Below are 13,218 nucleotides of genomic sequence, written 5' to 3'. Positions count from 1 at the left end.
TTTTTTTAATAATTAAAATAGTATGAATATATTTTTTTGTTAATTAAAAAAAATTAAATTTATATAAAAGTTATTAATATTTAATTAATTTTATTACTATTATTTAAAGATAATGTATAATTTAATATAAACTAATAACGTTTGTATTAAAGTTATTTTTAAAATAAAATAAAAATGTTTCAATAAAAAAAGCATAAAAATAAAAATTATTTAATTTTTGTTTTTTTTAATATAAAAATTTTAATTAATTTTTAAAATTAAAAAATAATCATTTTAATTTTTTACTAGTGTATTTTAAATATAAAATGGAAATAGCCACTCTTTAAACAAAACATTCCAAAATCCTCTCAAAGCACTCATCTAATCCCACTAAAGGGGAACAGTTTAACAAATACTAATCTTTTAATTTGCTAATTTAACTCTTTTTTTTCACACAAACCTCCAAAACTGCCAAAAGTTCATCTTAAGCCTTCACTGGTAAAACTAAAACTGGCAAAAGAGTATTTAAATCAATAGTTTAATCCCAAAATTCATTATTTTTTATATTAATTATTAATTATTTCGATTTGAATTGGCATATTTAACCTACAATACCTCTTTTAAAATCGAATTTTTTATCAAAAAGTAAAGAGTAAAACTGATTATTATTTACAAAGTAAAATTTATAGGAAGATACTCCAAAAACACTCTGTATTTATTTCAAAATTTTCTATTCTAGTTAAAGTTCGTTTTCAGATTTTTAAAAATCCCAAAAAGCATCTTCTAAATAATCTCTATAAGAAACATCTATCTAAAGTTCTCTCAAATTTTTCAATTTAGCAATTTTTTCTTGTAAAAAATTACATAAAATAATACCTAAAATTTCTTCATCTTGTCCAAATAAATCATTTTTACTCTCAGAAATCTCGAGAATTCCACAAACTTTAGTATTATCAATAAATAAAGGTATGCATAAAGTATTATTAGAAAAAAAAGGAACACTTTCATCCAAATTTATTTATAAATACATATATTTTGAACTTTGTTAACTTTTTATATTTACAGGAACTGAAGATCTTAAAATATCATCAAAATAGCCTTTGCCAGGAATACATTTTATAATACAATTGAATTTATTATATGTATATAAAATACCATTTTGGCAATCATTAATCCAAAGTCTAACTTAAGAAGCCTAGAAAATATCGTCAAAAAACTATGTATTTATAAAGGACTGAATTTATTATAAAGTTTACATTTGGAAAATTTAATGTATGTTTTTGTTTAAAAAAAGAAGACGGTTTAAATAGTCTCTATATGAAATAAATTAATCCACTATTAATGTGGTATATTTAATTCTGGTATTTTAACTTTTAATTTCGTTTAAAGATTAAATAAAACTTAACGCACCTTATTCAAGTAAATCTTATATTATTTATGAATATTCAAATTTTAAACTCCTTGAACGAAAATTTGCATTTTCTGGTATTTATTTATATATAGAAGATACATTGGAATAATTATCAGAAAAAACAATTGAGTTTTTTTTTTAATATTTAAATTAAACAAATGTGGTAGGTGCTTTTTCTTTTTCTTAAAGAAAATCAACTTCTTCAACGTTGGTTTTTTTTTTAATAAATCTAGTTTTTATTAAATGTTTTCAATTTTTTATTTATTTTTGGAAATCTCTTCTTTGTTTTTTTTTATTTCTTCTCCTTATTATTAATTATATTTTTTTAAATAATCATTTTCACGTAATAATTCACCATAACTAACTCTTAATTTTTATATATTTTTATCATTTTAAGTGTTTTATTGAGATTCTTCAACAAAATTAGTGTCAAGAATTAATTTTAGTCTTTTTTCTAACTATTAAATTTTTATTTTATTTTATTTATTTTCTTTCATTTTAAAATTTAATTCTAATGAGTTTTTATTAATGTTGTTTTCAATATTTTAATTTTATCGAATTAAATTTTAATGCTCTTATTTATATTTATGTATTTAATTTTGCAAAAATTAATTTTATCTTTATAAATGAAGACTTTTTTAGTATAATTATTATTAGTTTGCCTTAGAAAGGCAAAGTTTTAACTCATTTTTGACTGCTTCGGCTAATTAAGTGATAAATTAATTTATAATTTCTTTATATTTTCTAAATTCGAAAATATTTTAATTACTTTTTTATAATATTTCTTCTTCAAAAATTTACATGAAATTTAATATTTAACTTTTTAATTATTCATAATCTTTTTATTTATTATTTATAAAAATGAAAAATGAATAATATAAATGCATATATTTATTAAATATAAAAATTTATTTTTTTAACTATTTTATAATTTTATGTTTGTTTAAATAATTTCATCATATTATTATTTAGAAAGATATATTTAATCTTATTTTTCATATTAATATCCACTTAATAAATTTTAAGTTGAAATTTAAACTGATTTAGGTGTATCACTGACCTTATTAGAAGTAAATCCAGGTAATTAAAATAAACTGGTTTTTTAATAATTTGATTATTAATTGAATAAACTAGTAGTGAAATTCTCATATATGCTTTTCGAAAAACTTCTATAAAATATAGAAGTTGGTTTATTATTGATGTCTATGTATTTTTAGTAAGAATTACATTTTTTCATATTTTTTTAAAAAAAATATAAATATTTTTAATTCGTTGAGTAATATAATTTAATAAAAATTTAATTTTTTAATAATACATGTATTTATAATTTACTTTTTTTAATATTTTTATTTTAATAAAACACACAATCAATAATGAAATGAATTATGGACTTTTTATTATATATTTTTATTATATTATATAAAATATATTAGTATATTATTTTTTTATTTCAATTTGAAATTATTTTGAATTTCATTAATTTTCAAATAAACATTATTATAAATTATATTTTTTTTAAAATAATTATATCGACTGTAATTAAAAAAACAATATTTAGAAAAATGGATACATAATAAGAATAAAATTGTATTTAAAATAATTTTTTATAATAATAGCTTTCATCCATTTAAAAATTTTTTAAAATATTTTTAAAAATTTCAAATTCCAATTTAAATTTCCATTTAATTATCATGAAAAATAATTTTATTTTAATTAAAGATTTATTATAATATTCAAAAATCGCATTTAGTATTTTAAATTTGATAAATTTTAATTAATATCTAATTTTTAAAATTATATTCAATTAAATACTCAAAAAAAATTCTTTCAAAAATTTAATTTTAAATAAAAAAATTTACTTCAATAATAAATATAATTTTTAAATTTTCATAATTTACTAATCGTTTAACTTTTTATTTGAAGAATGATAAATATTTTCTTAAAAACCATTATATGAATCTAAAAAAGTATCTATTTTATCCTAAAAAACTAACTTAATTCCCATATTTTCATCTGTTTATTTTATTTTATTAATTAATATTAAATGAACAGTTTTTATTTCTTCAGTATAAACTTATTCTTAATTTAACAGTTACATGTATAATAAACATATTCTTAATAAATTATATAAAGTATCGCTTATTTAAATTCATTGTGCAAATTCAGACTCTAATATATATAAAGAAAAACTTTATATAAAATATTTTAATTCAATTTTTATCAGAAATTCTAAAAAATAATTTATAGAGAAAATATTTAAATGCCCACAAAAAATAATTTAAATTTAATTTTTTTAAAGGTTCTCAACAATGTATATTTTAAACGATAAATTTTCTTTTATTTTTTATATATTTACATATTTCTATTTCTTAATTTTTTTATATTTTCCTTTGAAAATTTAATCTTATAAATAAAATAATTTTCTTTATTTCACATTAATATATACAATTTTGAATTAATTTATTTTTTATATATAATTTTTCGAAATTGAATTAAATCAGTCTTAAGTCATTATTTTATTATTTAATATATTTTCAATTAAAAAAATAAAAATTAGTTAATATATATTAAATAAATAATAATAAAAATATTTATTTTAATAAAAAAAAAAAAATTAATAATCAAAAAAATATGATACATTATATAATATATATATATATATATATTTATATAAGATAATCATTCGACAGGTCCTGCCTATTCAATATTAATTTAATTTTATTCAATTACAATAGCTCCATTATTTTAATAATTTAAAGTGTTAACATCCCTTTAATTAACAAATTAACTTCCTCTTTTTGCAGAAGAGAAAACCGAAATTTTTTTTTCGAAAGACTTTCCTCTTTTCATATTTAAAACGCTTCCTTTTTTATTCATATTTATTTAAGTTTATTCTTTTCCAATTTATGGAAGCCATTTATCTGGTACCAATTTAATTAAAATCGACCAAAACATGCATCCAAAACCAAAAGCTATACTAATAAAATACTATTCAATAGTAAGTCCATATTTATAACATGCCAAAGCTTTTCCTCCGAACTAAACGAAGATAATCTAAAATCCAATAATAATTATTAATATATAAAAAAATATAGAACTATTTTTTAAAAAAACTAAATATAATTAAGTAAAATGATAAAATTTACTTGCTAAAAATATGATTAAAAACATTAATCTCATCATTAATTTTTCTTGCATTAAGAAAATTAAAAAATTATAACATTACAAAAGTATTAAAAAGAAAAGTAAAATGTCTACTAGGAGTAATATCATTATATGCAAAATCTTTACTATAATCATCTTCTTTTCCATCATAAGATCTTAATCTTCCACTATGCATCAATTTTTTTTCCTAAAAATAAATGTAATTATAAATATAAATAAAATAAATAAATAATTAAATAGAATATATAAAATATATAATATATATAAAAAATATGAAATATATAAAATATATATATATATATATATATATATTTTATATTTATATCAAATATTTATTATTATTTACTGGATCACTATATTTATATTAATTAACATAATTGACATATTTTGAGTCTGTTGAATTATCGAAATCATCCTTATATTCTGGTAAAAACATTTCACCTGCAAAAGCTATAATAAAAAGTACTGTTAATTAATATAAAGCCTACATGATAATATGCTTAAACATTTTCCTCGAAATAATATAATCTTCTCTTTAGTGTGGGGCTCTTAATATTAGTTATTATTAAGGCGGTTCTGTCGCTAAAGCTAATGAAGCAAATGTATCCATAATTAAATTTACCCATAACATCTGTATAGGTTATAATAATTCTTATTTAATGACTGCTCCTCCTACTAATGTAACAGCTACAGCTACTATATTAACTGTAAGTTAAAACTGTAAAAATTTCCTGATACAATCATATATATTTCTTCCCCATAGTACTGCTTTTATTATAGAACTAAAATTATCATCTGTAAGAATTATATCTGCAGCATTTTTGGCAACTTAAGTACCTGCTATTCCCATAGCAAATCCTACATCGGCTTTTTTCAAAGCTGGTGCATCATTAGAACCATCTCCTGTGACAGCTACTACGTTCCCGTTTTCCATAAGTCCTACAACTAAAGTATATTTATCTTCAGGGGCAGATCTAGCCATAACAGCTAAATTAGGATAAATTTAACGAAATTTTTCCTAGTTTTTGACTGTATCTACTCTAAGAGATTTTTTTGTTTTCTCAGCAGTTTATTTATCACGAGGACAATTACATACTAAAATCCTACATTTTTTGCATACAATACCGCCTGTTAATAGTATAAATTCTTTTCCTTCCAAAACTTAATTGTATCCAGTTTCATCATTTATGATTCCACATTTTTTAGCAATAGCTCTTGCAGTTATTTTATTATCTCCAGTTACCATTCTTACTTTTATACTAGCTTTCTCACCCTAAAATAATATATAAAAAATAATTATATATATTATGTATTTAAATTATATATATATATATATATATATATATATATATATATATATATATAAATATATATAAATATATATAAATAAATAATTTTTTATTATACAATCTTAAATTGCTTAAGGTACTTCTGGTCTTAATATATCTTCAATTCCTAATATACCTACTAAAATAAGTTCTTCTTTTTCTATTAATCTTACATTCATGTTATCTATACTTTCATAATCACTATCAGGATAAACCTTAATAAATATATATATAATATATATATATATATATATATATATATATAATATATATGTATAAAAATATTAATATATATTTATTTATATAATAAATTTTAATATATATATATATAATACTTATTTATACGCTATTCCAATTGTTCTTAATGCTTTTTCTGCCATGGAAACAATAGCTTTATCTATTTATTATTTTATATTATTATCAATATCTACTATAGTATTATTCTCCCATACATAAATTTTATTACATCCTCCAGTTATTAATTCAGAAGCTCCTTTTATTAATAATCTTTATAATTAAAATAAATAAATACTTATATTTATTTACACATTAAAATACCTTTGTTAATCTTAAATTTCAACAATTTTACTCATTCTTTTTCTTTAAGAAGAAAACGGAAAATATTAAAGTTCTTTATTTTTTTTTCTAAACTATTCGAAATCAATATTGCATTTATTTAAAAATTTAATAATTGCCAATTCAGTTGCATCGCCTTAAGGTTTTGGTTCTAAAACTGCATTTGAATTTTAAGCTGTACATAATAAAAATACTTCCTAAGCTTCTTTTGGTATATAATTTTCTAAGTCGCATTTAGTATCTTTTTCAGTATTTAATTCAATTAATTTATCACCATAATTCCATAAAGTAGTCAAATACATCATATTCTAAGTTAATGTACCCGTTTTATCTGAACATATATTATTAGCACCCCCCATAGTCTCACATGCTTACATTTTCCTCACCAAATTTTTATCTTTAAGCATTTTTTATGTCGAAAAAGCTAATGAAAGGGTAACTGCAAGTGGTAAGCCTTCTGGAATAGCCACCACTATCACTGTAATTCCCAAAATGAAAAAGGTAATAAGTTCCATCCAATGTTTACTATGATCCCAATTATTTTATTCTATCCTTTCAATAGTAAATCTAATTAATAAAATTATTAAAATTGCAATTGCTGAATATAAACCAAATTATCCAATATGATCCGCTATTGTTTCTAATTTTTCTTATAAAGGACTTTTCGAATCATCTTAAGTTAATAAAATTTCATCAATTTTACCTTAAGTAGAATTAGGACCTACTACAATTACAAGCATAATACCTTCTCCTTCTATTATCTACATAAATATATATATATATATATATATATATATAATTTAAAACATATAAAATTTTACGTTAGTTCCACTCATCATTAATGGAGTTGGAATTTCATGTCTATATGTATAATTATTATATAATATAATGTATGTTAATATACCTTCCAACATGTGTAAGATTTTATTTTTTAATTTCTTATTTTCTTTAAATACATTTAATAATACTTTATTTAATAACTGGGTCTTTATTATTATTTAATTTAAATATATATATTTATATTTAAGATACCTGGCTCTCCAGTCATAACACTCTCATCACATTTTAAATCTACACTTTATAATACTAATCCATCTGCAGGTATTTCCATACCTCCTTTTACATATATAATATCCCCTACAAGTACATTATCTCGATGAATATTTTGTTTTTTTCCTTCCCTTTACACACTAATCATTATATTAGAGGCAGTAACAGAATTTAACTATTAAAATTATTTCTCTTTTTTATAATCATTTACTGCCGTTACTATTGAACATACAAAAACAGCTAATAAAATTGCAAAACCTTCAATCCAAGCTGTACTTCTATGATTACTATCAGCCGTCGCGACTTCTATTACAATAGATACTATAGCTGCTACTATTAATATTCTCAAAGTTAAATCTTATAAAGCCTCCCAAAGTAATTGTAAAAATGAAGAAGAGGCAATTATTTCTTTACGATTATGTCCATATATTTTTTCTCTTTCATTTAATTATTCCGTATTTTGAGATATCCCATTTTATAAACTAGTATTCAAGCCTTCCAAAAATAATTTATTGAAAGGATCTTATTCATTTATATCTATTTAAGGTATTTCACCTTTTAATATTGTTTAATAAAATTAATCATTATAATATTGGGATTCTTTATATATATTTTCAATTTCATCTACTTCCTCACATAAATCACGTTTTTCACTTAAACGAATTAAATTAATCAATGTATTTTGTTTTATTTTAAATTTACTGTTTTACAAACTTTAATCTTCGTCAATTTTTATATCTATTTATTACATTTTTTTTTTTTTCAAATTTTTGTATATATTTTTCTTATTTTTAAATATGCAATAAAATTTCTGTTGATTAAATAAAAGAAAAATTAGTAATAAATTATTTATATTTAACTTTATTGTGAAACTAATATTTAAATATACTAATTATGTAAAAATTATTAATATATTATAAAAAATAAATATACAATAAAAGTATTTCTGGGTTTATCATATAAATATAATATTAATATTTTAACCTATATTATTTAAAACTAAATACTAGTATAAAATTTAAATTCATAATAATAATTTAAAAAATTTACATTAAGTATTTTTATGTTTATTATTAAATTAATAATGCTTTATACAAAAAGATATTTTATATTTATTTATATTACAAAATACTAAATAAAATTATAAGAATAAGTAAATTTTATCAAAAGAAATTAACATATATATTAAGAATATATTTTATTTAAAAAAAAATTAATTAATTAATTAATTTAATAATTTATTATAATTTTATTTTTTTATATTAATCAATGAATCCAAATCCTTAAAAAATATTTTAAAATATGAAAATAAACAAATAGACGATAAAGTATATAAATCATACATATCAGTTTAATATTATTTCTAATTCTGGAGTAAAATAAATATATGTAGTTAATTTAAAAGAAAATAATGGATATGTTAAAGAAGGAATTCAAAATAATCTAAAAATAGATTGCATTTTTATTATTCCTGAAAACGAGTTTTAAAATATTATAAATTAAAAAATTACATTTTAAGAATCTTTTATGAGAGCAAACATAAAAATTATAGGAGATATAACTGCAGGTATAAAATTTACATGTGATTTATTAATTTAAGATTCTAAATTATGATTAATTATAAAAATAAAATTAAATTGAGTATATATATAAAAAATAGTAATGAACTATTAAAATATTTTTATATTATAAATAATAATAATTGTAAATATATATAAATATTAATAGTAATAAATAATAATAATATATATATATATATATAAAAAATTTATATAATTTATAATTATAATTATATATATATATTATAATTATATTATTATATTATTTTTATTCACTTTTAAATTATTATCTTAAATTTTTTTAAGTATGCAATAAATTTTATATTATTATTTTCATTATTAGAATTCCTATTTAAATATAATAATATCAATATAAAAATTTTATTTAATAAGTAGTAGTATGTTTTTTCTATTTATATTATAATTTTTTTAATTTTATATTTATATATATATATAAATATAATTTTTTTTTTTATACATAATATCAATAATGATATTATTTTTTAAAAATATTTAAAAATTATAAAATATATACTATTTAGATTTTTTATTTATTACATAAATAAAAAATATTTTAATGACTATTTATTTATTATAATAATAAAAAATTATTTTTATAATTAGCAAATAATTTTTAACTTAATATAAATTATTTATATTATAAAATAAAATTAAAATTCATTATTTATTGTTTAATTTTTAAACTAACTCGTTTATTACAGTAACTAAAAGTTTATTTTCTTCTATAAAACACATTATTTTTTACTAACATTAATTTTCTATTAATTAAAATTATTTTTATAAATTATTTTTTTCAAATTCTTACTTATTTTATATATATTAATAAATATAAATATAAAAATTATTTTTAAAAAATACATTTTTTACTTGCTAAAAAGCTTTAGTTGATGATATAATCTATTGATTTTACAACTTCATCTCTTGAATTTATTATAAAAGCATTTCATTTTCAATTTTTAGCTAATTAACTTATTTAATACAATCATTATTTTAATTTTATTTTTAAAGTACTTAAATTTATTCAATTAATTTTTCATTTTCAAACCTAAGCATTTCAATATTTTAGAAATCTAAGTTTTCTTCATTTGAAGGAAAAGAATAATTTTCATAATCTATGCTTTTTTCTCCGAAATCTTTTTTATTAGACGAATTACCAATAATATTGTTAAAATTATCATCAATTTTATTATAGGATTTCTATTTTAATTAAAAACCTTTTTTATTATCTATTTTTTTATTACATTATATATTATTTAAACTCACAAAGCAATCATCAGCTAAATTTTTATGTTCTGTAATTTCTGTATGATATTCCATTCTAATAGTCTAATTTAATTATTTTATATTTTTTTCTTATTTTTCATTCAATTGTTTTAAATCTTCTATTTCCATTTTTTATTTTTCTATTAAAATTTGTTTCTATTCAATTTCGTTTTTAAAATCTACAATTTTTTATTATAAATCATTCACTTTGTTTGTATTTTAACATTTAATATTTAATTCTTAAACTGCTTTTTTCAAATCATCAGTACTTTTTTCATATTCTATACATTTTTTTTACAAATATTTATTTTCATCTGTTAAAGTTTTTATTGTTTCTGTTAATTTTTCATAATTTTTAAATTTCTCTAATTTTCCTTCTAATTCTAATATTTAATCCTATATAATTAATTTTATTTTTAAGAATGTATATAAAAATATATTAAAATAAAGATAATACATACGTATATTTTAATTTATATAATAAAAAAGAAATTAATTTACTTATAATTAATTACTTTTAAATTTTTTAATTTGGAATCTCCTTTATATTTAATATCATTAATTTATTTTTCATATTCAACAATTTGCATATTTTTTTCATTAAAAACAAATTAAAGTTCTTCTATATTTTTAATTCCCATATCCGCCAGAATAAATTCCTATTATTTAAGTACAGAACTAATTCCTATATATTTTTTCTCAAAAGAATCTTGTTAATAAATAATTTAATTTTAAAGATTTTAATTTTCCTATTGATACTAACTATTTGATCCAGCTAAATCATACAATTATTTTTCCAATTAATCAATTTTAATTAATAAATCCTTATTACTTTTTTAATACCCGTCTTAGCATTCTGAGTTTTCTTCTTCAGTATCTATTATTTTTAATAAAATCTTCACATAATCTTATAATTTTTCTTAATGGTCTTATTCTAAGTCAATTATTGCCTCAATAAACTCATTTTTATGTTCACTTTATAACGCTATTTCAAAAACTTCTGAGGTAATCAAGAACATATTACGTTTATCTCCATTATTTATGATTGCAGATAAGTCTATTGATTATATTTATTTTTAATACACCTAATTATTATAAGAGCTTAATTGCTTGTATAAATATTATAAGTTTTTTAGCTAATTATCTATTTAAATATTTTATAATTAATGTTCATATGGAACTCTTTTTTTATACCAATTTAAAATATAATATAAATATATAGATTATATTTACACATAATTAAATATTTCTATCAAAATTGCTCCATTTTTTAAATCTAAAAAATTTTCAATAAACGGCTGATTGTGTATTTGTTTACTTTACAATATATTAATCTTTTATATTTTTAGAATTAAATAACTTTATATATATAGTTATATAATTTTTTTTTTTAAATAAAATAAAAAATACCCAACTAACAACTGATTCTTCACATTCATAATGCATTTTTGAATATTAATTATTAAAATATTATTTTGTTATTTTTTTTTTTTTTTATAAAATATTTTAAAGAAAAAAAAAAGTATCTATTTATAAAATATTTTTTTTTTTTTTTGAAAATAATTTATTAGGACTAAAAAGAAGTTTTTTTTTAATAAAAAATTAACTATTTTTTCCATATATTGATAAAAAATACAAAATAGTAAATTTACCAAATTTATTCATTTAATTAAATCTTAACTCAAAAAAAAATGAATATATATATATATATACACTAAATTATAAAAAAAGAATATCTAGCAAAAAAAAAAAATCAAATAAAGAAAGTAAGAAATTTCTTTCCATTTAATAATAAAAACTATAATAAAAGACCCAAAATCAATTTCATTAATTTAAAATAATAAACATAAACATAAACGAATATAAAAGTAATAATGTTAATCTTTAATTTATTAAAAACTAATTAAATACTTCAAAATAAATGATTAATCTGATATTATTGCATAAATAAGCTTAGGCAATAAATAAATACATTTAATTCATTTAATAAATAAAATTAAAAAAAAAAAATCTAATAAATTATAATATATGCCTCAACAATAAAAAAAAAACATGATTATAATAACATTTTTTTATATTATTATTTTCTATAAATTTATTCGTAATTATTAAAAAATAATATTCTAAGAATTTCCGAATCTATTAATTAATGCAAATACTGATTATTTTTTTTAAACAATTAATGTCTAGCTGATTCTCTAGGAAATATTTTTAAAAACACTTCTTAATATTCTAATTTTAAAACAGAATATGACTTTTATCTAAATAGATCACCATGCTTATCTTGTAGAAAATAATTATCTATATAATATTTAATGATTAAATAATTTCCCTTAAATAGCTTTAAAGGAAAAATAATGATATACAAATTTCAAAATTGATTGTTTAGACTCTTAAAACAGAATATAGATATAAATTGAAAATTTAATTATTTTTTATAATAATGAATTATAAATCAATTTTCCAAATTAAATATATAAGTAATTACTATACTAATATGTTAATTGATAAACATTATAATGTAGTTTATGTCCACAAAGTATAAATAAATAATCTTAATATATAATCAATTATGTTTTATTAAAAATTTAATAATTTAATTGTCCATAAAGGAACAATCAAAAATATAAATACAAATAAATTTATTAATTGTAAAATTAAATAATGCAATTAAAAATAAGAATATAACTTTTCTTAAGTGTAAAGTAGTGTAAAGTAAATTATTTTTTATAAATTGATAATTTTTTCTACTCTATTTTCGAAAAAGTCCATATCACATATCAATATAGATTCTATAATTTTAATTTTTATAATATACAGAATCAAATATATGTTAAATTAAGATTTAATAAATATATAAAGGACT

General features: G+C 17.4%; 1 protein-coding gene across 1 annotated transcript, besides 17 other annotated features; it reads right to left on the bottom strand. All coding sequences in view use genetic code 6, as the record gives it.

Annotated features, from left to right (window-relative positions):
• Positions 1-2,781: 2,781 nt before the first annotated feature.
• Positions 2,782-2,806: a microsatellite.
• A 210-nt stretch (positions 2,807-3,016) lies between these two features.
• Positions 3,017-3,049: a microsatellite.
• An 859-nt stretch (positions 3,050-3,908) lies between these two features.
• Positions 3,909-3,984: a microsatellite.
• Positions 3,985-4,030: 46 nt separating this feature from the next.
• Positions 4,031-4,063: a microsatellite.
• Positions 4,064-4,069: 6 nt separating this feature from the next.
• On the bottom strand, positions 4,070-8,130 carry IMG5_030810 (hypothetical protein; the record flags this gene model as incomplete). The annotated part of the gene is made up of 9 exons (XM_004039185.1): positions 7,492-8,130; positions 7,364-7,445; positions 7,281-7,320; positions 6,442-7,220; positions 6,219-6,390; positions 5,963-6,098; positions 4,902-5,818; positions 4,537-4,742; positions 4,070-4,487 (listed from the first exon to the last, which is right to left on the bottom strand). Exons 1-9 carry the CDS (start codon positions 7,655-7,657, stop codon positions 4,070-4,072), a joined length of 2,916 nt encoding a protein of 971 aa, XP_004039233.1. The 5' UTR covers positions 7,658-8,130.
• Positions 4,760-4,858: a microsatellite.
• Positions 4,760-4,866: a microsatellite.
• Positions 4,796-4,858: a microsatellite.
• Positions 4,797-4,880: a microsatellite.
• Positions 5,832-5,944: a microsatellite.
• Positions 5,853-5,940: a microsatellite.
• Positions 6,106-6,214: a microsatellite.
• Positions 6,107-6,214: a microsatellite.
• Positions 7,229-7,257: a microsatellite.
• A 1,071-nt stretch (positions 8,131-9,201) lies between the features above and the next one.
• Positions 9,202-9,317: a microsatellite.
• Positions 9,250-9,334: a microsatellite.
• Positions 9,278-9,336: a microsatellite.
• Positions 9,281-9,326: a microsatellite.
• Positions 9,337-13,218: the final 3,882 nt, after the last annotated feature.

The sequence above is a fragment of the Ichthyophthirius multifiliis genome, assembly GCF_000220395.1.
Source record: "Ichthyophthirius multifiliis unplaced genomic scaffold scaff_1120509249768, whole genome shotgun sequence".
NCBI classification, from domain to species: Eukaryota; Ciliophora; class Oligohymenophorea; order Hymenostomatida; genus Ichthyophthirius; species Ichthyophthirius multifiliis.
Note: the sequence above shows the minus strand (reverse complement) of the source record. Positions and strands in the feature narration are given on the sequence as shown.